The sequence below is a fragment of the Sarcophilus harrisii genome, chromosome 6 (assembly GCF_902635505.1).
Source record: "Sarcophilus harrisii chromosome 6, mSarHar1.11, whole genome shotgun sequence".
In the NCBI taxonomy this organism is placed as follows: Eukaryota; Metazoa; Chordata; class Mammalia; order Dasyuromorphia; family Dasyuridae; genus Sarcophilus; species Sarcophilus harrisii.
This window is the reverse complement of record NC_045431.1, coordinates 27,624,411-27,646,873: the sequence shown is the minus strand read 5'-3', so window position 1 is coordinate 27,646,873 and position 22,463 is coordinate 27,624,411. Positions and strand designations below refer to the sequence as shown.

The following is a 22,463-nucleotide window of genomic DNA, read 5'->3' as shown; positions in this document are numbered from 1 at the left end:
CCAGATTCGTGATTTCAGAGTCATCTTGGACTCTTATCTTTTTATTCATATCTTAAATTGTACTTGAGTTTGTCTCCCTAATAGCTTTCATATTCATCTTCTCCCTACCCACCATCCTAATTTCATTGAAATAGGATCCCAATTTGACTCTGCCTCTTATTTTTCTACTCTTACAGACATATAGAATAATCTTCTCCAAGCTCAGCTTTTTCAAAAATCCATAGTGACTCCCAACTGGATCTAGTACAAACTCCCTTCTTCTATTGTTTGTAGGTGCTTCACAATTCAGCTACAACTTACTTAAATGATCTTAACATATACATTTAAAATTATAAAATGGACCATAGCATGGAGATTTGGAAAGAGCACTGAATCTGGAAGCAAATGGCTTAGGTTCAAATTCTACTTCTGGTGCTTCCTTCTTCCTATGTGACCTTGGGCTTTAGCAAAATAGAAGGTTTGTGCTTTGTGGCCTGTGAAGTCCCTTTTAGATCTGTGATCCTATGACAGTACCCTAACAAAACTTGCAGAATATTAATGAAACACAGGAAACATTGCCCATTACAGGATAGGGAAAAATTAATACTTTCATGCCAAAAAAGAAGATTGTTAAATATTCTTTTGTTTTGTTTTGTTTTGCTGATACAATTGGGGTTAAGTGACTTACCCAGGGTCACACAGCTAGGACGTGTTAAGTGTCTGAGACCTGATTTGAACTCGGGTCCTCCTGACTTCCGGGCTGTGCCATCTAGCTGCTCTGATAAATATTTTTAAAACCCATGAATAGTGGACCTGGTGAAAAGAAATGGTAGAGACTATGTAACACATCACTACAGGGCTATAAACACTGAGCACATACTGAATATCTAGTGAGACAATCTTGGCTACAATTACACATCAGAAGCTTATTATCTTTCATGGACTAATATCCTAAATCTCTGTCCTTCAAATATAAACCTCCAAAAATCCTGGAAAACTCTAACGAGAACTCTGTTATCACAGAATGAACCATTGTCCCAGTATCTCATTAATAATATAGATCCATAAAAACTTAAGAATATTTTAAATTCAGATAGTCATTTTACATTTTACTGCTTTTATTCAACCACAAAAGAAGCTAGCTATTTTATACACCTTTGCAATAATCCATAGAATATTTGGTATAATAGAATAATAGCAGGATAGTTACTACTTATAATTACTTGTCCTCAGACTTCTATTAGAACACAACTGAAAAGTATGAAAACAAAATAATTAAACATGAGAGAGGATAACAGTAAAAATTTTACTCACATTTTTATAATTCTTTGAAGTTTACAAAGTGCATTACATAAATTAAATCTTTTAAGGCTCACGATAATCTCATCGCGTAGGTAGCTGTACTAATGATATTATTATTCCCATATTATCGATGAGAAAAAGACTCAGGTTAAGTGATTTTTACCAGTGATTACACAGCTAGTCAGGTGGAATTTAAACCCAGTTCTTATTGACTCCCAAGTTTAAACATCATGGTTAGAGTGTACTGTGTCTTCAATTTTGTCAGTCAGGAATCTTACTATTCTTTTAAGGCCCAGCATAAGAACTACTTTTTCCTCCATGAATCTTTCCCTGATGCCCTTAGTTATTAATGATCTTTTCTTCCTCAAAAATTTCTGCATTTCTGATTTTTCCTTTTGCCCTTTAACTATCCAGCAATATTTGGCTTTTAGTAGAATGTGAACTCCTTGGAGGCAGGGACTATTTTGCTTTTGTTCTCTTATGCCCAGCACAACAGTGCCTTGTATGTGACAAGGTCTTGGAACTGAAGTATAATTTTAAAAAAAGTAATTTGAGAGTTTAGATGAGAGATCATTTCAATTTGACAATCAGTATTTGAACTAAGCTTTAAAGAACAGTTAGAATTTTAATAAATGGACATGGTAGGGAGGACATTCTGGGCCCTGGATATATCATGAACAAAGATGTACAGTTTGTAGTAGCTGTTTAATAGTCTTTAAGAGATTGGGGGGGGGGGGAGAAATATTAAGTGATTTGCATATGGTCACAGAAAATGTTGAAGAAAGGACTTGAACTCTATTCCTGCCTATGAAGTCCAGCCATACCTTGTTTGCTCTCAGAGAGTAATAAACTGAGAGATGTGTTTGGGAAATAGCAAATGGTTTAGTTGACTGGAACAAAAAGTGACTGAAAAGGGACTAAGTAAGGTTAGAAAGATAAATATGTAGAAGCCAGAATGTGAAACATTTTAACTATCCAGATAATGAATTTGATTTTTTTATACTTGTTCAGTTGAATTTCCCCCAATAAATATTTTTATGATGGAGGAAAACTCATAGGAAACTTTGCATTTAAAATGTAGAACTTTAGTAGACATTTTAAGATCAATCTTACAGGGTACTTAATATTTCTGATTTTTTCATGAATGAAATTATATTAAAATACAACTGATACTATGTAAGGTTTCATATCTATAGATATTAAGAATACAAGGATATAGTTGTGGATGACAGAACCTCAGTGATGAAAACTTTTCTTTCAGTTATATTTTAAGGTATTTTCAAAGGAAAGCTTGTGTTTTGAGTGAAGATTTATGACTCTAAATGCAGTGTAAATACTATTGGATTTCAGTGGGATATAAATGTCATGCAGCCAAACTGGTTTTTTTTTTTTTTTTTGGGCTGCTGCTTCTTTCAGTTCTTTGAAAGGCAGATTATAGAAAGAAGAATTCCAAGAAAATGGAGGGATAGAAGTGACTAATACACTCACATTGAAAAATTTAGAAATACAGAATGATTCAGGGAAAAGGGAAGAAAAATAGGAAAATTCTAAGGAAAATGACATCAAACATTTTCCCCTGAACTCTTATTTTTGTTTTTTAAAATGTTTAATCACAGTGCTCCTGAACTACATACTCTGCTCATCTTACCTGTCTCCTTATTCTTCTTCTTGAGACTTTTCTTCTGTTTTGAAAGTTACACTTCAAAGGAGCTATAGTTTCATCAGTTTAGGAGTACTTTCCCCACTAGTTTAGATCATCAACTCATCCATACATTTTTATCATGTGGTTCTTGTCCCGGCCTTTCACGCAAATCCTTTGCGAAGGATTTACCCACTGTAGTGTATAGCCTCTTTTAAAGCTGGTCTGCTTCTTTTTTCTCATCATGTTGTTTTTTACACTTTTTGTATGCAAATCAATCAGTTTACCATATGTCCTTTGTTACTTTTTAGATTCTTCACAGTTTTGCTTTATTGGAGAACATAATGATTTGCAGAATTCATGCCTGAATGATTTGTGGATATATAGCTTCACCTCTCTGGTGGTCTTAAAAACAAAAAAACAGTTTTTTTTATTAGAGAACATCCTGGCATTTTTGAAGACACTGCACAGTTTCCCAAAATGCAATTTAGGCCATTCTCCTCCTACTCGGTTCTTGGCCCACTTCATTTTTTTTTTTTTTTTTACCTCAGTTCCTGTCCAAAATATACCTATATTTGAAAGACAAATTCAGTGTACCACATATTTAATTACTAGTCATAATTTAGAGAATAGTCATTCTTCATTTTTTGGTTTTTCTGGTATGAGTTACAAAGATCTCTTTAGATCTCTTTTGAATATTTAGGGACCACATTTAGTGAAGCCTGGAAAAATTAGATGAAAAAGCTCATTTTGGAAGTTTGTTTTCTTAAGTTTTAAAGTTTGTCACTAGCAAGACATTTTTAGCCTTTTAAACATATTCTACGGTAACTCTAGAGACTCCAAGGAATAATCGGTTTAGGGTCTTATTCTTTTTTCTTCCACATCTTCAATGAAGGAATTGTTTCAAATCTAAGTCTATTACATCCTGAATGGAAAAGATAGAGAATTCAACTTTTGGCTTGGGGAAACCATCAGATATGATATTATTATGAGTTAATTTCAGGGAAACTTTTTTGTAATTGGGTGTTTGGATAGAAGTGAGAGCTATCATTGACAGTGTTTAGATATATATATTGACAGTTGAATTTATTCATAGTTGCTGCCTCTTGTTTCTTATATATCAGAGGAAGGCAAGAAGGTTGAGCTATAAAGATGGGGGAGAGTTCTGGAACCTGAATAGCATGCTTTCAGCCAATTCTGTGCTGGGTTTTTAATTCATTTTTATGTCATCTGTATCTGTATTTGAATTAGATTCTTCCTCCAGCTGGGTGACTATGGTTCTGCTATACAATTTCTGGTAATGTCCAAGTGCAATAATGAAGCTTTCACACTGGCCCAGCAGCATAATCAGATGGAACTTTATGCCGATATTATTGGTAAATATTGTGAAACTTTAATGGGACAATTTTCATTTAAATGTCACATAAAATTTTGTAAGTGTCTTCAGTATAAAAGCATTTCTCCTTTGTTTCCATATTCTGTTTTCTGTCCTCTTATTGTGATTCTCTTTTTTTTTTTTAATCAGTAATTTCTTCTCTATTCTTAATTAAAGTGAACCCAGTTCCCTGGATAGAGCAGGGAAATAAAAAAATTAGAACATTACATTTTTTTTCTTCCATTTTATATTTCAACATTACTTCTTTATATTCCCTGGAAGACTTGGGCAGATATAAAACCCGCATAGACCATTTTTTGCCTTGTCACACTTTATGGCTGAAGCTATCACTTAGGTCTTTCTCTGCTTCCTAACTCCATTGGGACTGAATGATTTTGGAGGTGGGTAGGAAGAGTTGGCAATGTTAATACACTTCTGGGATTGAAGATGTAGAATTATATTTAGTCTATCTCTGTTGTAGGTTCTGAGGACACCACCAATGAAGATTATCAAAGCATTGCTTTATATTTTGAAGGAGAAAAAAAACATTTTTCAGCTGGAAAATTCTTTTTGCTGTGTGGCCAGTATGCACGGGTCAGTCTTTAACTGAAAACATCATTGGCTTAATTTTAGAGATAGTTTTGGGAGAAATGAGATCATGAAATGTTGTATGCATAATTTACTTCCAGATTTTCCTTATGTCTTTCTGCACATCACTTTGGGTAATCCCTTAACTGATTTCTATTTTTCCCCTTTAATAACTAGATTTCTCCCAAGATATTACGAAAGCAATAACATTTTTCCTATAGGACCTCTTTAGTGTGCTGTTCCCTCCACTCCATGCCATTTGAAACCATTAAGTTATTTGCCTTCTCCATCTCCTTTAGTTGCTTGGCCTAGGCTCTCAGACCTTATTTTTCCAAAATGCCAAAAATTTGGAGAAGAGACTATTCAAACTCGGTTTCCTATTCCCTTTTTCCTCTCTAAGATCCAGCTCCAGATTCAGCTTATTCATTACTACCCTCATTAGTACTCTACTTTCTTGTCCTAGCATTTTTTTCATTGCACATTGTCCAGGAATCCCTAGTCTTTTTTTTTTTTTTATTCTAAACTTAATAAAGCAAGCATTTATTTATATTTATCTTTGATTATCAGTATAGGAACTTTGAAGTTCTTTAAATGTTAAAGTTTATATTTAGTTCTACTTCTCTTATTTTTGTATTTAGTGTGCCAAAGAGTGTTAAGTTAGCAGAGATCCTGGGACTTTCTTTTCCTTTTAAATTCATTTTGAGCCATTGACATGTAATGAAATTGTAATTTGTTCAACATTCCAATAACTGTCAGCTATTTTAGTTTAATTCAATTAAACAAATATTTAGTAAGAACATATTTTTTCAAGGCCTTCCTCACTAGTATAAGTAATTATTTTAAGGACAAACAAATTAAGAACAAACAAAGGATTAAGGAGGAGAGCCACAGCTGGCAGAGAAAGTTATCAGCATGGTTTAATCCATATGAAAGGATTGGAGTAAAAATGTGGATAGAATAAATTTCAAGAGGAAGGCAATTGGGGTGAGCCATGACCAAATAAACATGACTGAATTATGGAGCCATTTTAACAAATGTTTATTGTTCTCAAACCAATCTGAGGGTCAAACAGGTATAAAGTATTATATTACTAAATAGATGACTGACTTGTTAGGTAACTTGGTGGGATGATTTACAGATCAGTGAAATGGTTCAGGCTGAAAAAACGGTTAAGCTCTTTTTATTTTCTTGTCATTTTAGCCAGAGGCAGATCAATCAATGTTGGCATGCCAGCATAGTCCAGGTAGGGTAAGGATGTGTTCTAAAATTCTGTCCTTCAGGCCCAGTTTAACTGGCCCCAAGGTTGACAGGAAGTTAAAAACCACACAATATTGTAAACTGTGACACTGGAGCTAAAAGCATACTTCAATTTTTCCTCAAAGACTTTTTGACTTTTTCTTGATCAGATTATTGCCTCAAGTCATTCTCCTGTTTCTTTTTTTCTTTTCACTACCACATTTCTGAAAAAAAAATGAGTCTACTAGCTCTATATTTTATTTCCTCACAGTGTGCTAACTGTTTAATCACTTGATGCATCTGAATTGACTTTTTTCTTTTTTCACATCCCTGAAAGGTTGCTGGACAGTGATATAACAGGGTGAATAAACAGGGAGAGACAAAAGGTGTGAGATGACTGGTTATGAAGCTAAAACACTGAATTGGGCAGGTGGTTATAAAAAGAAAGAATGAGAAGGATCCTGACTATGAGAGGTGAAGTTGCTCTCACTAGAGGTGGAATCTGAACTTAGGCCTTAACTGTCCCATGAACCTTCCTCTTGCTTATATTCAGAGTCCCTGCCTGAGAGATTTCAGAGGTGGGAGCAGCAAGCTGACAAAGGCCCATATTCCTGCAGACCCTTTCTCTCACTGGCAAATTCTATAGGACCCTTCATTTTAAGGAGATTTCTTCTGACATCCTCCAGTCCCATTTCAGTTCCCCATTAGAATGTAAATTCCTGAGCACAAACTGTCTTTCTTTTTGCTATTATTTGTATCTAGAACATTTGTCACAGTGTCTGGAACATAGCAAATGCATTTTATCAAATATGTCTATTGACTGACTTGACTGACTACTGAAAGTGAGGTTGAGGGAAAAGTCAGGCAACAAAGTTAACACTGAATTTTCAAATACAGTAAAAATTGTGGTGCTGTTGACAAGGGCAGAGAAATCCAAAAGATAATCAAATTTCTGAGTAATGTTTTATCCATGTATTAAGTTAAATCACCATTGGAACATTCAGACTGAGTTGTTCTATCGGCATTTAAGAATATGTATCTAGAATACATTTAGTGTCATGGAAACATAAGGAAGTAGGAGACAACCAACAAGGACAGTTGCTGTCTAGAGAAGTCAAAGGGAATTAATATCAATTTTTGCACCAGTAGGTCCTTGTCCTTTTTTTATGATCTCTCTGGGATGCAGAACCAATAGTGAGATTGTTGGATCAGTGGGCATGCACAATTTATAGCCCTGTGGGTGTAATTCCAAATTGGTCTCCAGAATGGTTGGATCATTAAGAAGTAAATTTGAGAAGACTGGTTGAGGCAAGAATGTGAAAGGACTTTAAATGTTAAACAGAGTTTAATATTTTGTATTAGAGACAATAGGGAGCCATTCAAGTTTCTTGAGTTGAAGTAATGATGTATTCAAACCTCTGCTTTAGGAATATAAATTTGGCATATGTGGAGGATGTATTAGAGAGGGGAAAACCCTCCCAAACTCAATTATTATCTCTTCACTGAGACAGCTGAGTTGCTGGTAATTCTTCTAGAGGGATTAGTTTTATGCATCAGGCAAAATAGATAACTCGTTATTACAAATGTGCTTCATAATTTCCTACTTCAGTGACTTTGTTAATTTCATTTTCTCTGCTTGAAATGTCTTCTCATTATAGCTTTAGCCATTGAAATCTTATCCTTTCTTCAAGATGAAGTTCAAATTCCATGAAACTTTCCAAGAAATCCCAACCACATGTGATCTTCCCCATAATACTTTGTTCTTTTCTCATGGCATTTATGACATCATTCCTTTTTATTTATATACTTTTTAAAATATATACCTCATCCCTCTACTCCACATTATAAATTCTTTGAGTACTAGATCTTTGTCATGCTTATTGTTATATCTACTCATTCTCATGCGCTCACTCTCTCGAGCCCGCTCTCCCCTTCTCTCCCCCTCTTTTCCTCTCCCCTCTTTTCCTCTTCCCCCCCCTCTTTCCTCCCCCCCTCTCTTTTCCTCTTCCCCCTCTTTCCTCTCCCCCTTTTTCCTCTTCCCCTCTTTTCCTCCCCCCTCTTTCCCTTTTCTCTTTTCCTCTCCCCCTCTTTCCTCTTCCCCCCTCTTTTCCTCTTCCCCCCTCTTTCCTCTTCCCCCCTCTCTTTTCCTCTCCCCCCTCTCTTTTCCTCTCCCCCCTCTCTTTTCCTCTCCTCCCCTCTTTTCCTCTCCCCTCTTTTTCCTCTCCCCCTCTTTTCCCTTTTTTTCCCTTCCCCCTCTTTTCCCCTTTTTTTTTCCCCCTTTTTCCTCCCCCCTCTTTTCCTCTCCCCCCTCTTTCCTCCCCCCCTTTTCCCCCCCTCTTTTCCTCTCCCCCCCTTTTCCTCTCCCCCCCTCTTTTCCTCTCCCCCCTCTTTTCCTCTCCCCCCTCTTTTCCTCTCCCCCCTCTTTTCCTCTCCCCCCTTTTCCTCCCCCTTTTCCTTCCCCCTTTTCCTCTCCCCCCCTTTCCTCTCCCCCCTTTTCCTCTCCCCCCCTTTTCCTCTCCCCCCCTTTTCCTCTCCCCCCCCTTTTCCTCTCCCCCTTTCCCTCCCCCCTTTTCCTCTCCCCCTTTTTCTCCCCCCTTTTCCTCTCCCCCCCTTTTCCCCTCCCCCCTTTTCCCTCTCCCCCTTTCCTCTCCCCCTTTTCCTCTCCCCCTTTTCCTCTCCCCCCCTCTCCCCCTTTCCTCTCCCCCCTTTCCTCTCCCCCTTTTCCTCTCCCCCCCCTTTTCCTCTCCCCCCCCTTTTCCTCTCCCCCCTCTTTCCCTCTCTCCATCTCTTTCTCTCTTTCTCCTCTCTTCTCTCTCCCCTCTCTCTTCTTTCTCTCTTTCTCTTTCTCCTCTCTCCTCCCCAATTCCTAAAACAGTGTTTTGCATATATTAGGTTCTTAGTAAATATTTGTTGAATTAAATTAAGTGTAAAGTTTTAAATTTTGTTTAAAACTAACCTCATTGAGATTATCCCAGATTAATCCCTTATATCTCCTTGTAATTACAAAGTCCTACTTCTCTCATTCAATATTTTTACTCTGAAAAACATTCTCAAACTATATTTTATTCAAACATCACGGTATATGAGAATTTATGGGTAAAAGCAACTTAGAGAAGAGTGGAGAAAATTTCCTTCCTTTCATTCATTGTAGAGCTAAGATTCTATATATTTTCACATGTGGTTGATATACTGGTTATTATTTATTGAATTTCTTTTTTCCCCTTTTAAATGTATTATATACAATGACACCATGGTCAGAGAAAAAGAAGGGATATGTTTAGAAATAGGGCTATATAATATAAAAACATTAATAAAAATTAGACTTTTTTAAAAAGGAAAAAAGTGAGTAAAATATGACTACATAAATAGTATTAATTATTTATTCATGGAGAAATTGTAAATGACTAGCCTTGACTAATCCTTTCAGATCATCAGTAATGTAAACAATGAACTGATTGAGCCCTGTGTCAAATATGTCTATACTACTATGGAAGTAGAAAATTCACTTTGAACTCAGACAGACAATATTAATAGATAAAAATCTTCACAGTAAGAAATTGGCAATTGGAAGTGAGTTGTAGGTATCTCAGTATAATCAAACAGCTCATAAACTAAAATTGTTATATATTTTCCATTACTGCTACGATAGACTACTTCTTAAAATTGTGTCTGTAATTAGATATTAATGTTTTATACTTACTTTATTCACATCTGTTAGACTAAACAATTATGGAATAATTAATATAGATCTAATTCTTTATACTATTTGTTAATTCTTTTTATGTAATTATGATTGTTACAGGCCTTAAAACATTTCCTGAAATGTTCAAATACAGAAGATAACATGGCAATAGAAATGGCAATTGATACGGTAAGAAATGTCGATGATTAGATAGAATTAAGAAAAAAAATTATCATTCTATTTTGAGTAATCCCATACTTAGTTAAATGCATTTGTCATGTTAATGTAGTATTTATATTTCTATGAATCACAAGAAATGAATAGAATATGTGGATGAGGCAGGGAGTAGTAAGGCTAACCCTTATCTAAGGAAGCTCTTTGAATGTTTTCCTTGTGATATTTTTCTAGTTGTAATTCCAATAGGCTTTATCATTTGTCAACAAATATTAGGCACCGTTATAGGTGCCAGTGACTATATTAAGCAGTTAGAATACAAAGGCAAAATTTTTTCTTGCTATTAAGGAGCTTACATTCTAATAGGTGGAGGCAACTTGTGCATATATAAGAATATACTTAATAAATGCAAAATTAATACAATGTAATTTGGGGAGAAGGAATATACTAGTATCTTGGAGGAGTAGAAAAGCCTTCTTATAGAAGTGATAGCAGAGCTGAGTTTAAGAGAAAATGGGGGCAAGGATGAGAAGAGACAGCCAATGCAAAGATATGCAGATGAGATGGTAGGCTTGTCTGTTTGGATCATAAGATTTAGGGAGGGAAGAAATATCTAAGAAGGCTGGAAGAAAACAAAAGGGATACGTTGTGAAGACATGTAGATATTAAACAGAAAAGTTTATTTTTGATAAGAGAAGCAATAGAAAATGACTGGAGTTTATTGAATTTGTGGGGAGGGGGAAGTGTTCCACTGTCAGCCCTGGAAAATTCATTTTAATAGCTGGAAGGAGGATGGATTGGAGAGGGGAGATCAGTTACTATTATGATAGTTTAGAAGGCAAGTAATGAAGCCCTGAACTAAAGTGGTGTCTGAGAATAAGAGGTGATCTCTGCTAGAAAACTGGTAGAGAGCAAGTGAAAGTTAGAAAGTGAGGATGACACCAGGGTTCCCTAGGGGATAGTATTTCTGCTGGGATAGTAGTGGGGTAAGTTCAAGGTTCTTTTTCCATCAGTCCTACCTCCCAGTTCTCACAACTCTATTCTCTTCCCCTGTAGACCTAATTTCTGTAGGGTTTATAGCACATTATCCAGTATAACCTTGGATCAGAAGTTGTGCTTTCCCCTGCAGCCTATCAGTTCCTAACAGCAATGCTTTTTCACTTGCACTGTTACTAAATCCATAATCTTTTCTGCTTTCTTTTTCCTTCTCCACTTAATAATATCTTATTTTTTCTCAATTACATGTAAAGATAATTTTCAACATTCAGTTTTTTGAGTTTCAAATTGTTTTTCTCCCTAATTCCTTGCTCTTTTCCCTCCCCATAGATTATATGTGTATAATCATATTAAATATATTTCCACATGTTGTGAAAAAAGAATCAGAATAAAAGGGAAAACCTCAAGAAAGAAAAAAATGTTAAAATAGTATATACTTCAATATACTTTCAGACTCTATAGTTCTTTGGATATGGATAGTATTTTCCATCACTTGTCAATCTTCTCTGCTTTCAAGGAATTTTCTATTAAAATCAAAGTGCTGAACACATAAAGACAATTTATTTCCATTTTCCATATCCTGGCAATCCAGCTTTGATAAAAACTGTCATCAAAAGCCGGGGGATACTGAACCTTGCTGTATTTTTAGTCTCCCTATTAAGCTTTTCTAAAGCATTCATTGCTTAATCCTAGAGAGTCTAAAGACCTTCTCTTTATCCCTTGGAGAGGTCTCCTTATCTATTTTCAAGAAGACTACAGTCACAGGCTACCAGAGCCCCATCTCTGCCTATCCAGTCACTTGGGACTCCCTTTCTTCCTCTCCCTCTTCCTCTACTTCAATACTGAAATGAACCACCAATTCTTCTTTGCTAATTTCTGCTGACTAATTTAAAATGTTCTGGACTAGGTCCAGGTGAGGCAGTACAGGGATTCAGGTTCAGAATTAGAATGCAATGCAGTGCAATAAAATGCAAAAAAAAAAAAAGTACTTAGGAATTGTGTCTTTACCATTATTCTAATTGCTAATTCAAATAAAACACTGCTCCCTTTCATTTCTGCATTTACCACAATAGCAGCCCAAGAACAGAAAGCCATCCCCAAAGAGTGATTTTCCTAAATTTTTGGCTTGCTAGTTCTCCATAGACATAACTTAAATGGCAAAGAAAACCAAGCAGGGGAAAGCAGCTCAGTCCACAGAAGAGCTTTCTGGCCCCATCATGTAGGGTGGTAAAAGAAGGAAGGACCAGGAATGGCAGGCCAAGAAGGCAGCTCCCCTAGAGCAGGGTCACCGAACCCTGGAGAGAGGAGGGATGTTTAAGGGAGTCAGGGGGAGCACTGAGGCAAGCCATTCTGAGGTACCTTTGAAGAGGGTCATCTCAGCTAGTATGGGGCGGGAAATCAGATTGCCTGGGACTGAGATTGGGGAAGGAGGCCCCCAAAAGGTCATCTTCATAAGGAAATGACCCAAGAGAGTGCAAGTGGGCAAAGAGGTATCTAGCTGCAGTTTTTAAGTGTGGGGGAGACTGTGGTGTCTCTGGAGATAATACGGAGGGAAACTTAGAATGGGAGAGAGAGCAGATGATAATGGGACCGGCTTATCAGAGAAGCTAGGAGCTATGTAGCAGCGGGCAGACATTGCCCATTGCAGCCACCATCCCCGGAGAGATGAATCCTATGTCTCTAGCCACATGCAGGACACAGTTGGGAAGCTCCAGCTTCTGCAGTCAGCAAAACTTGAATTTACATCACTATATGATCTGGGGCAGCTTAGTTTACCTTGGTTTGCCTTTGCTTCCTCCACTGTAAAATGGGGACAATAATGACATCTGTCTTTCAAGGTGGTAATGATGATCCAATGAAATATTTGGAAAAGAGCTTAGCAGAATAACTGGAACATAGTAGATATTCTTTAAATGTTTAATCCTTCCATGCTTTCATCTTAGAGCAACTGTCTATAGGAAATTTCTTATTGATTTCTTTTGCTTGATGTTGAACTTAATGTAACCACAATGGAAGTCAATATCTTCCCTTTTATGTGCCTATTTCTGCTGAAGTTGTCACTATCTTTCTAGCCAGTTCATAATTGTGACATCCTCAACTCTTGATTCCACATACCCAAATTAGTTGTCAAATGTTGCTAAAAGTTAATTTTCCTGAAGTTCAGACTTCAGGAAAGTCCATAATTAGGTCCAGTGGCTTCCTTTTCCTTTTAGGGTAAAATATAAATTCCTCTGTTTAGCCCAAATCCTTCAAGGTTATGAAAGACAGGCTGTAAAGTATCACCAACTGCATTGGACATGATGACCTCTCCCACTGCCTGATGCTTCATCCAAATTACCATTCTCTCTATATTTCACAGAGTATCCATAATGAAAATAGTTCTTACTGTTGCCTGCCTGTTCAGACTATCTGTGAAATATTATGTTTTGTTCTGTATGCAATATTTCAGGAATAACAGTGAAAAAATTAAACTAGATTCAAAAGCGAGAGTGAGTAATCAAATTTAGCAGGGAACTTAAAACCATGTCATAAGGATCATACTGAGGGAACTTGGGATTTTTTAGCCCAGAGAAGAGAAGACGTGGGAGAACATGGTACATTGCTTCAAGTATTTGAAGGGCTGTCATATAGAAGAGAAATTTAACTTATTTCACTTAGCCCCAAAAGAGCAGTGAAAACTGCAGTGGTAATGATTTATCCCCATATGTAAGAGAACATTTCTTTGCAGTTAGAGATTTCTAAATCTGAATGGACTCCTTAGAAGGTAAGGTGCTCGTTCTCATTGGAGGCATTCAGGTGGAGCCTATCTTGATGGATTCTGTAGAAGGATTTTCCATTCTGAGGTCTCAACGAACTTCTAAGATTTTGTGATTTATTTTTAACTTTAAAAGAAAAAGTTAATAATTTAACTTTTTTGCATGTTAGCTATCAAAAGATGACAAATTCAATATCTTTTTTTTCCTTCTCTTCCCTTGCTTTTCTGGTATCTTTTTATGGAAACAGAAAGAAGAGCACTATTCATTATCAAAAACCTTCATTTTTAATAAAGGAAAATTATATTTAATTTCTCTCCCACAATTAAATCCTTATATGACATGATCAAGTCACTCAAAATGAGGAACCTAAATCACATATATCAATTATCAACTCATACTTCATAGTTCTGTGGGAGATCCATTTGACCATCACTTATTCTTTGTACCTTATGCTTCCAGAAAATAACATGAAAGAAATTTAAGATTGCCATGATCACACATTCTGACACTGAATTCTTTTGGGATTGGTTTAATGGCTTTGTAGGTGTTAAATTCAAGATGTGTATCTAGAAGTGTGCAAAATTAGTTTCTTCTGCCCCTACCACTTTCCTTCAACCTTAGATAACTATTTCCACTGGACATGCTTACAGAGAAGGAGAAAGTGGCAGTAATAAATTCGGTGAAACATGATGACCTCTTGATATCTATTTTCATTGATGATATATCTAGACTGATTTCTATTTAATATAGTTAAAAACAATTACTTTTAATATTTCTCTCAAAATTCTTTAAGCTTTATTATTCAGATATAAATTTGTTTTCTTTTAATAGGTTGGACAGGCAAATGATGAATCACTGACCAATCAACTCATAGATCATCTTATGGGTGAAAGTGATGGTATGCCCAAGGTACTAAAGTCATCTTACTTGTGCTAATTTCAGAACTATTCTGTTATGTCAAATGCTTTCACATAAGTTTCCTACCAAAATGAAATCTATTTGACTCCCATTATCATAATCTACTAAAAATGGTTAAAAAAAACCTTCCTAATACAGATAAATGTGGAATGAAAGAAGTAATTTGAGTTGGTTTTAAAGTTTTAAAAGAAAAAGTTTAATTAAAGCTAGACCATATAGAAAACTTGTCAGTTTTTAAAGATTTAAGTACACAAGTTGAATTTTGTAAAAGAAAAGGTAATCTTACTGTTCAAAACGTAGCATTTGTGCATGAGGTAGGGAGAATGGGGGTGGGAACTTAGTCAACCTCTTACCCTTAGTTATCTTGATGTTGTATCAGAAACTTAGGAGCAAAGTAGGGTAAAGAGTAAAGTTGAAACTTTAGTTTAGTTTAGTTAGTTTAGTTTAATTAGTAGTGATGCTTTTAAATAGTTAAGTTGGCCTAAGATAGTTTTATATGATCAAGATTCTGTGCAAGATATTAAAAGCATCTAAAAACATAACTGTAATGGCATTGCAAGACAAAACAGATGATAAAATATATTGAGAAAACAACAAGCAAACAACCATAAGGAGAGAGATGGTATTGACAAATATGTTCCTCTAGGGCAGAATCAGTATATTAAATATCTTTTTTGTCCCCAAACTCCAAACATATAGTAGACTTTCCACAATATTTTTAGCAAATATTTTTTCATAGATGGATGAAGTTGACTAGTGTTTTGAGAGAGAAAACATATGATGATTAGGTTTAACAATCTTTGTCCAAATTTTGTTCTATATCCAAAGTATCAGAAGTTTTGAAGTAAAATTAATGAAGCTTCTTTGCATGGGATTATTTCTTTTTGCTCTGGAAAATATGTTTGTTGGAAAATGGCACATCAATTAGGTCAGTGTAGCTGTATTTGAGTATGTGAAGGCAAATAGAATTTAAGGAGACTGAAAAGAAAAGAGGCCAGGAGGTGAATAGCCTTAAATGTCAAATAGAAGACTTCATATTTGATCCTGGAGGTAATATGGAGTCACTGGCCTTTATGAAGTAGAAGAGTGGTATCTGTGCACCTTTGATTTAGGAAATCCACTTTGGTAGTTAAGTGGTAGATGTACTGGAGTGGGTAGAGACTTGGGAGAGAGAAAGGGAGGGCAGTTATTTTAGTAACCCAGACAAGAGAGGCTCAAGACTTAAAACTAAGTTGGTGGCTGTGTGAGTGAAGAAAAAAACGGGTATGTGCTAGAGCCAGTTCAAATAGGCTTGAAGGAGCTGATTGTTAAATTTTCAGAGCTATCATTTACACCTCGTATCAGTAACCGTGGCAATTCAGGGCTTAACTGTTTTATTAATTGTCTAGATCTCAGAAACACCTAAGGCACACCTCTCCCTTTCTCCCTCCACATGCGCGCACACACGCACACACACACACTGTACACACACACTAGTAGGGAAGTTGGGAAAAAGGAATGGTTTGGGAGGAAAATGTTTTCTTTTGGACTTGCTGAGTTTGAGATATCTGAAAAAGTTCCATTTTGAGAGAAAGTTGGTAACATGAGCCTGGAGCTCATTGAGAGCTTAGAGGTAGCTGTGTAAATCTGGCAATCGTTTGCATGGAAACAATAGGAGCTGATGAGATCACCAAGCCCAATTGAAGAAAAAGAAGATTCAAGAAAAGAGCCTTGGAAGATCAGTCAGTGATTGTGGGCATTACAGGGGAGAAGTAAGAACCTGCAAAGATGCCTGAAGAGCATCCAGACGGGAGAAGAAGCAGTCCAAGAAAAACCTGGACATGAGATGGTGTCCCAAAGAGTGGATTAACGGTGTGAAGGGAGCTGAGAGATCAAAAAGGAAGAAAAGATGATTGATTTGGTAACTTTGGAGAGCTGAATGATGAGGTCTGAAGATGGATCGCAAAGGTATTATAAGTGAGCAGGGGGAGAGAAAATACCTGCAGTAAGGTATGAAGCAGAGGAGAAATGTAGGACAATAGTGGGGACTGCAGGTAGTGTCAAGTGAAGACTTTTTAAGGCTGTGGAAGACATGAGCATCTTTTTTTTAGGCATCTGGGAAACAATCAATAGGTGGAAAGGAATTGAAGATAAGAGAGTTAAGTCAACAAGCTTTTATTTAAAGTATTGTTCTAGGCACTTTGCCAAGCCCTGGCATTGCAAAAGAAAAAAGAGAAAAAAAAAAGAAAGAAAAAAAGTATCCCTGCTCTCAAGGAACCCATATTCTACTTGAAAAGACAACAGGCAAAAGTTTGACGTATAAAACACACACACACACACACACACACACACACACACACACACACACTATCCAATTTGATATATCTAAGAGGCAATTGGTGATGTGAGACTGGAGCTCAAGGTAAGATATATAAATCTATGAATCAATTTTTCCATAAAGATGATAATCGAATCATGGGAGAATTCGTGGTATAAACCTTTGTGATATATTGCTGTAATTTCCTTGCTAGTATTTTATTAAAATTTTCTGTACCAATATTCATTAGGGAAATTGGTCTATAGTTTCCTTTCTCTGATTTAGTTTTCCCATTTAAGTATCAATCAATATCTTATTTGTATCAGAAGGAATTTTGTAGGACTTATTTTGTCAAAGAATTTACATAGTATTGAAATTAATTTAATTATTTGGAAGTATTGTAAATGCATTTGGTCCTGGGGATTTTTCTTAGGAAGCATATTTATGGCATGTTCAATTTATTTTTCTAAGGTAGGGTTACTTAAGTACAGTTATTTCTTGTGTGTTGTGACTGTCTGCCATCTTGGTTTGCTCAGGGAGCTTGAGTGCCAAAAGTTGGAAAGTGTGAAAAAAGAAAGTTAATTTTGGATTAGACATTTCAAAGGGTACAATGGAGGTCCGTGTGTGTGAGGATCTGGAATAAGACTCTGGAGAAGGTGGATTTGAGGTAGATAGGAGAAGGGAGGATGCAGTTGTGAATGATGAAGTGGGCTTACATAACAATTTGTACATTCTGGGATCATTTAGAGAAAATGAGTATAAGTAGGCTCAGACAATGCTTACTATTGAAAAATCAGTTTAAGAAGAGTATCCGTGGCTGATGATTTTTCACTCATTGGCTCAAGGTCCAAACACATGGCAAATGGTGATATATTCTCCCTGTAATAAAAATCACTCACATTTCAAGAAAAACATACCCAGGCTATCTTGAACATATAGTATATGATTTGAATTTCTGGGATAAAGGGTAGGATGGTAGGTTGGTATTAGTGAGCAGACAGGTTCATTGCTGAGCAAGAGAAGTCAGCCGACCTTAATGGGAGAAGAATGTTCTGGGGCTCCTTTGTTATCGCTACTGGTCCTGTCTTGTAGCCCCTGTCCTGAACCGGTTCTGATGGAGGCAAAGACTGTACCTCTATTCTGGGAACAGCTGGAGGAAAGGGAATATAAAGAAGGGGAGAGAAGTCTTAATCAGGAAGCAATTTGGGGATGGGGATGTGGCTACCAGTTCTTCTATATCCAATATGTGTGTGTATATGTGTATATGTGTATAAACATATGCTTATACGTAAAAGAGATATGTGGGTTTGGGACTGCATCTCCCTATGGTTTGAACACAGGCTGTATAATTGGTACTGAATGTAGTCTGAATCATATACAGTCTTAGGACATATATAAAGATCGAGCGTTACCAACATAATGCCAACATATTTTATTATGTTATTTAATCTAAGGATGCCAAATATCTCTTCCGTCTGTATATGGCATTGAAGCAATACAGAGAAGCTGCTCAGACTGCCATAATAATTGCCAGAGAGGAACAGTCTGCTGGTAGGTAGCCTTATTATCATTATACCCAGTGCTTCCTTTTTTTTACTATGTCAAAGGCAAAGGATTTTTTTTTCTTTCTTTTTTCTCTGCTAGTCTGTTCAAATCATAATTTGTCTTAATATTAAACACATTGTGGCAAGACGTTATATTGGAACATTACCTGAGGATCTAGGTGGTGTTTTGCCTTCTTGGAAGGTCCACAGATGATCTGACCTCTTGATAAAAAGCGTGTATGACCTGAGGTTCTTGGTTAGTAGGAGCCAGGAAATGTCTTGGACAAGACTCACACAGAATGGACTGTGATGTGTACTTGTGAAGGAAGTATTTACCTCTATGAAATAATAATGGATTCATGGAACTATCACAGTTTAAGGATTTAAAAGCAAATTCATTGAAATTTAAACAATCATTGCTGTACACAGGCCTTATTTGAATCCTGTGAAAATGAAACAATGTAGTGATAATAAAGATACACTACATCCAAAGATTTATAGAATTTTAACTGCATATCAACTGTGAGAAGAGATTTAATTGCTCAGTACCAGAACAATACACCAAATATAAAAATTCAATTTGTAATAAAGTAGTCGTTTAAATTTTAAAAGAACAAAGGGACAAAATAAAACTACAGCGTGGAGTCAGTATTAGATAGTAATTACCAAAAATGTTGTCATTCATACCCTTAGCAAGAAGCCAGAGCACATATTCTTCTTTGTACTGAATATATAGCTCATGTGCTCAGCTCCACAAGAATTACTCCAATCCAATCTTCAAATACATCATGATAATCATTTCTGATTTTAGTCTTAATTGAGATCACTTTTGACACCTTTGATTTTTTGCTGAAGCAAAATATATTCTATTCCAGGCCCTTATCTTAACTTTGTGTGAATATTTAGATTTAACAAATGTTTCTGGATTCATTTTGATGTGATACTTACAGTAGAAACAAAGGACAAACATTTCCCCAAATAATTCTGAGAAGAATTGCCTCAATTCCTAGGTAGCCTTTGTAGTTATCATGGGCTGGTTGGCCGGTCTGTTGGAGGTCACTCATTGCTCCTCTGGCCATTGATGTTACACTGGCTCCAAGTATGAGCTCTGGAATGCTTTTGAAACCACAAGGTCATAGGCTCCCCTCCAATCTCTTAATTTCCAATGAGTTTCCCATAATTTCCCCAAAGAGGGTCAGGGAAGCCCAGAAATCACTGAAGCAGACAAGGTATTTTGAATGTCTCTAAGAGTCAAAGAAACTTCTCTTTACTTTGAGGGTAGCTGTCCAGAACCAGTTGAAGAATATCTACATATGTTTTTCAGTCTATTCAGAGCACTTCCATTTTACATACTCAACATTCTAGAAGGACGAGAGAGGTTACCCAACATCTCTACAAGGAAAGATGTCATTGGCGGTTCTCTCTGTGCCATGGCCCTGTTATATATAGTTGGAGTCATCCCATCCCACTTATTTGCCTTCCCTCTTTTCACTCAGCCCAGATACAAGTCTCAATCTTTCTTATCTTTTCACTTCCTCTTTTATAATCTGTTATCTGTAGTTAGATTGTTTTGCTTGTGATTATTCCTTCCCCAATTTTAGCCTCTCTTAGGTTATATCTCTTTCCATTTTTTTGTATCTGCTTATTTCCCTATTGATTTTATTGTAAGATTAATTTTAAGAGTAAGATTCATGAAATACCTATTCTCCTCTACCATCCCTACCTCCATATTTATGTTCTTCTGATGTACCATAATTGCATGAAATAGTAAGCTCTTCCTTCCTCTTCTTGTTTTCCTTAGTATATTTCTTTTCTTTTTCTTTCCTTTACTACTTTAAATAAAGCTAAACAGTCCAAAATTATAACCAAATGCAAATTTTGGTCTTTGCTGCTTCTTTGTTTCTTTAATGATAGTAGGGTTTTGATGAAACACTGATTTCTACCTATTGGCATATAAATATTTTATTACCTTTTAGCCCTTCAGTGAGCTCAAATATATTTGTCATTCAAGATTTCTCTTATCTCTTATGTTTGCATTTCAGAGATTCTACCTAGCTTCAAAATAGACTGAAATGTATCTCTTTTACTAAAAGAACATTTGTCTCCTGTGGAATTATACTGGAATTTGAAGAATAAGTTTTTTTGTTTGGAAACTTTTTTCTTCCTTTCAGCTCTTGGAATATCATATTCCAAGATTTCCTTTTATTTATAGGGGATCTGTCTGTCCGTCTGTCATCTATCTGTCCATCCATCCATCTATCCATCTCCCGACGATGGTCCTTTGTATTTGTTCTGTTTATTTCTGTCTGCTTATAATATTTTTCTTTAAATTAAAAACTCTGTTTTTTTAGTTATGACATTTCTGGATTATCGATTTAGGGTTTCTTTCAGGATGTTACTGGTGGATTCTTTCTAATCTTCACTTTTCCCTCTGCTTCTTAACCTTTTTTGTTGGCAGACAGTACAAATGCTTAAACAACTTAATATTTAATTTACCTTAGTAATAACATTTAATAATGGATAAAATGTTAAACACTTAAATGCATAAAACAAAATAAATGAGATTACAAAGAAACCAATTGGTTTTATATTAAAATACAAAAATTTAATTTATTAGTTAAAATTAAATTTAAACTTAATATTAATAAGCAATCATATTAATAATCAATATACAATAAATAAAATTTAATATTAAAATATAAAAATATTACTATAAAATATAAAAATTTAATTTATTAGTCGAAATTAAATTAAAACTTAATAAGCAATCAATATTAACAATTGATGTGTCAATAAATAAAACTTAATATTAAAATATAAAAATATTACTATGTACCCACAGGGACTCTGATGTCCTCTGATTAGAGGATGGAAGCTTCTCTTCCCAGAACTTCTGTTTAACAAGGGAACTTGAGTCATCTATCTCTTCATTTCCCAACTGGCTGCACTCCTCTGGATTTCTCCTAGATGTCCCCATTCCAGATACTGCTTCTCTTCCCTTCTCCCTTTACTCCTTCCTTTTTGTATGTTATCTTCTGTCTTAGTGTATAACCTTCTTGGAGAGGTTAGGGACTGTCTTTTGATTATGTTTGTATCCTTAATTATTAGCATAGTACTTGGCACATAGTAGGTGCTTAACAAATGTTTATTGACTGAATAATCCCATGATATTATGATTAGAGTCTTCAGCAAAAAAAATTTATGATCAGAGGACCATAATTTATATTTTCTCTACTCCTGCCTTTTGAAAGCAAAGGATGAAGAAGAGAAAACTGATTTGGGGAAAGAACATATAACTAATAGGATGTTTTCTAAAAATAGGATTTGAATTTCTGGACTACCATTTAAAAACAGGAATGACAGTCTTTTTACTACAGATGGGGTATACCTAATAAATGCTGATAAAAATGTGCTTGTTGGATATCTTGAAAAGTGAATAAAAAACTAATATAATGAACTACATCATAAACTAAAAAAGCATGGATGGGGAAAGAAAACTATATACACTCACCATTCTTGATTCCATAGTGGCAGCTCCAATTAAGGAAAAATTGCAATTGAGGTACTTGAAGTTCATAGTTCTGAAAATCCAAGAAAAGAACCAATTATATGAGGAAATCTAGGAACCAGAGGGGCAACCATAGTGGAAAGCATTTGGGTGGAGATTTCTCTAGAGACTACAGACTATCTGGATAGAAAATGAATTTGTTCAGGAAATGGATCACAAGCCTGGCTTAGAGGCAGTGATATCTTAGTGACCTTTGAGTTACAGAAATAATTGCTAGAGGTCTCTTCCTGTCAAAGGCAGTGTAGCTAATAATTTCTTGACTTAAAGATAATTTCATCCTTTAAAAAGTAGAAATGTGATTCTCACTAATAAAGAATAATTGGTTGTTAGGCTAGAAATTATGGAGACATTGAAGGGAATTAACCATTCCTTCCTAGAATTTGTGACAGAAGATAAGTAAGCTTTATTCT

At 35.7% G+C, this 22,463-nt stretch overlaps 1 protein-coding gene across 3 annotated transcripts in view; it reads left to right on the top strand.

The window, feature by feature from the left end:
• Positions 1 to 22,463, top strand: part of LOC100922072 (WD repeat-containing protein 19-like) — a 126,615-nt gene that overhangs the window by 72,036 nt on the left and 32,116 nt on the right. For all 3 annotated transcript variants that reach the window (XR_004230444.1, XM_031944261.1, XM_031944260.1), the window contains 5 exons: positions 4,172 to 4,296; positions 4,777 to 4,889; positions 9,922 to 9,990; positions 14,559 to 14,636; positions 18,396 to 18,492. Coding sequence is in view for 2 of the 3 variants with exons in the window: in XM_031944261.1 (XP_031800121.1) it covers positions 4,172 to 4,296; positions 4,777 to 4,889; positions 9,922 to 9,990; positions 14,559 to 14,636; positions 18,396 to 18,492 (482 nt within the window). In the remaining variant the exon portion in view is untranslated. The remainder of the gene's footprint in view (positions 1 to 4,171; positions 4,297 to 4,776; positions 4,890 to 9,921; positions 9,991 to 14,558; positions 14,637 to 18,395; positions 18,493 to 22,463) is intronic.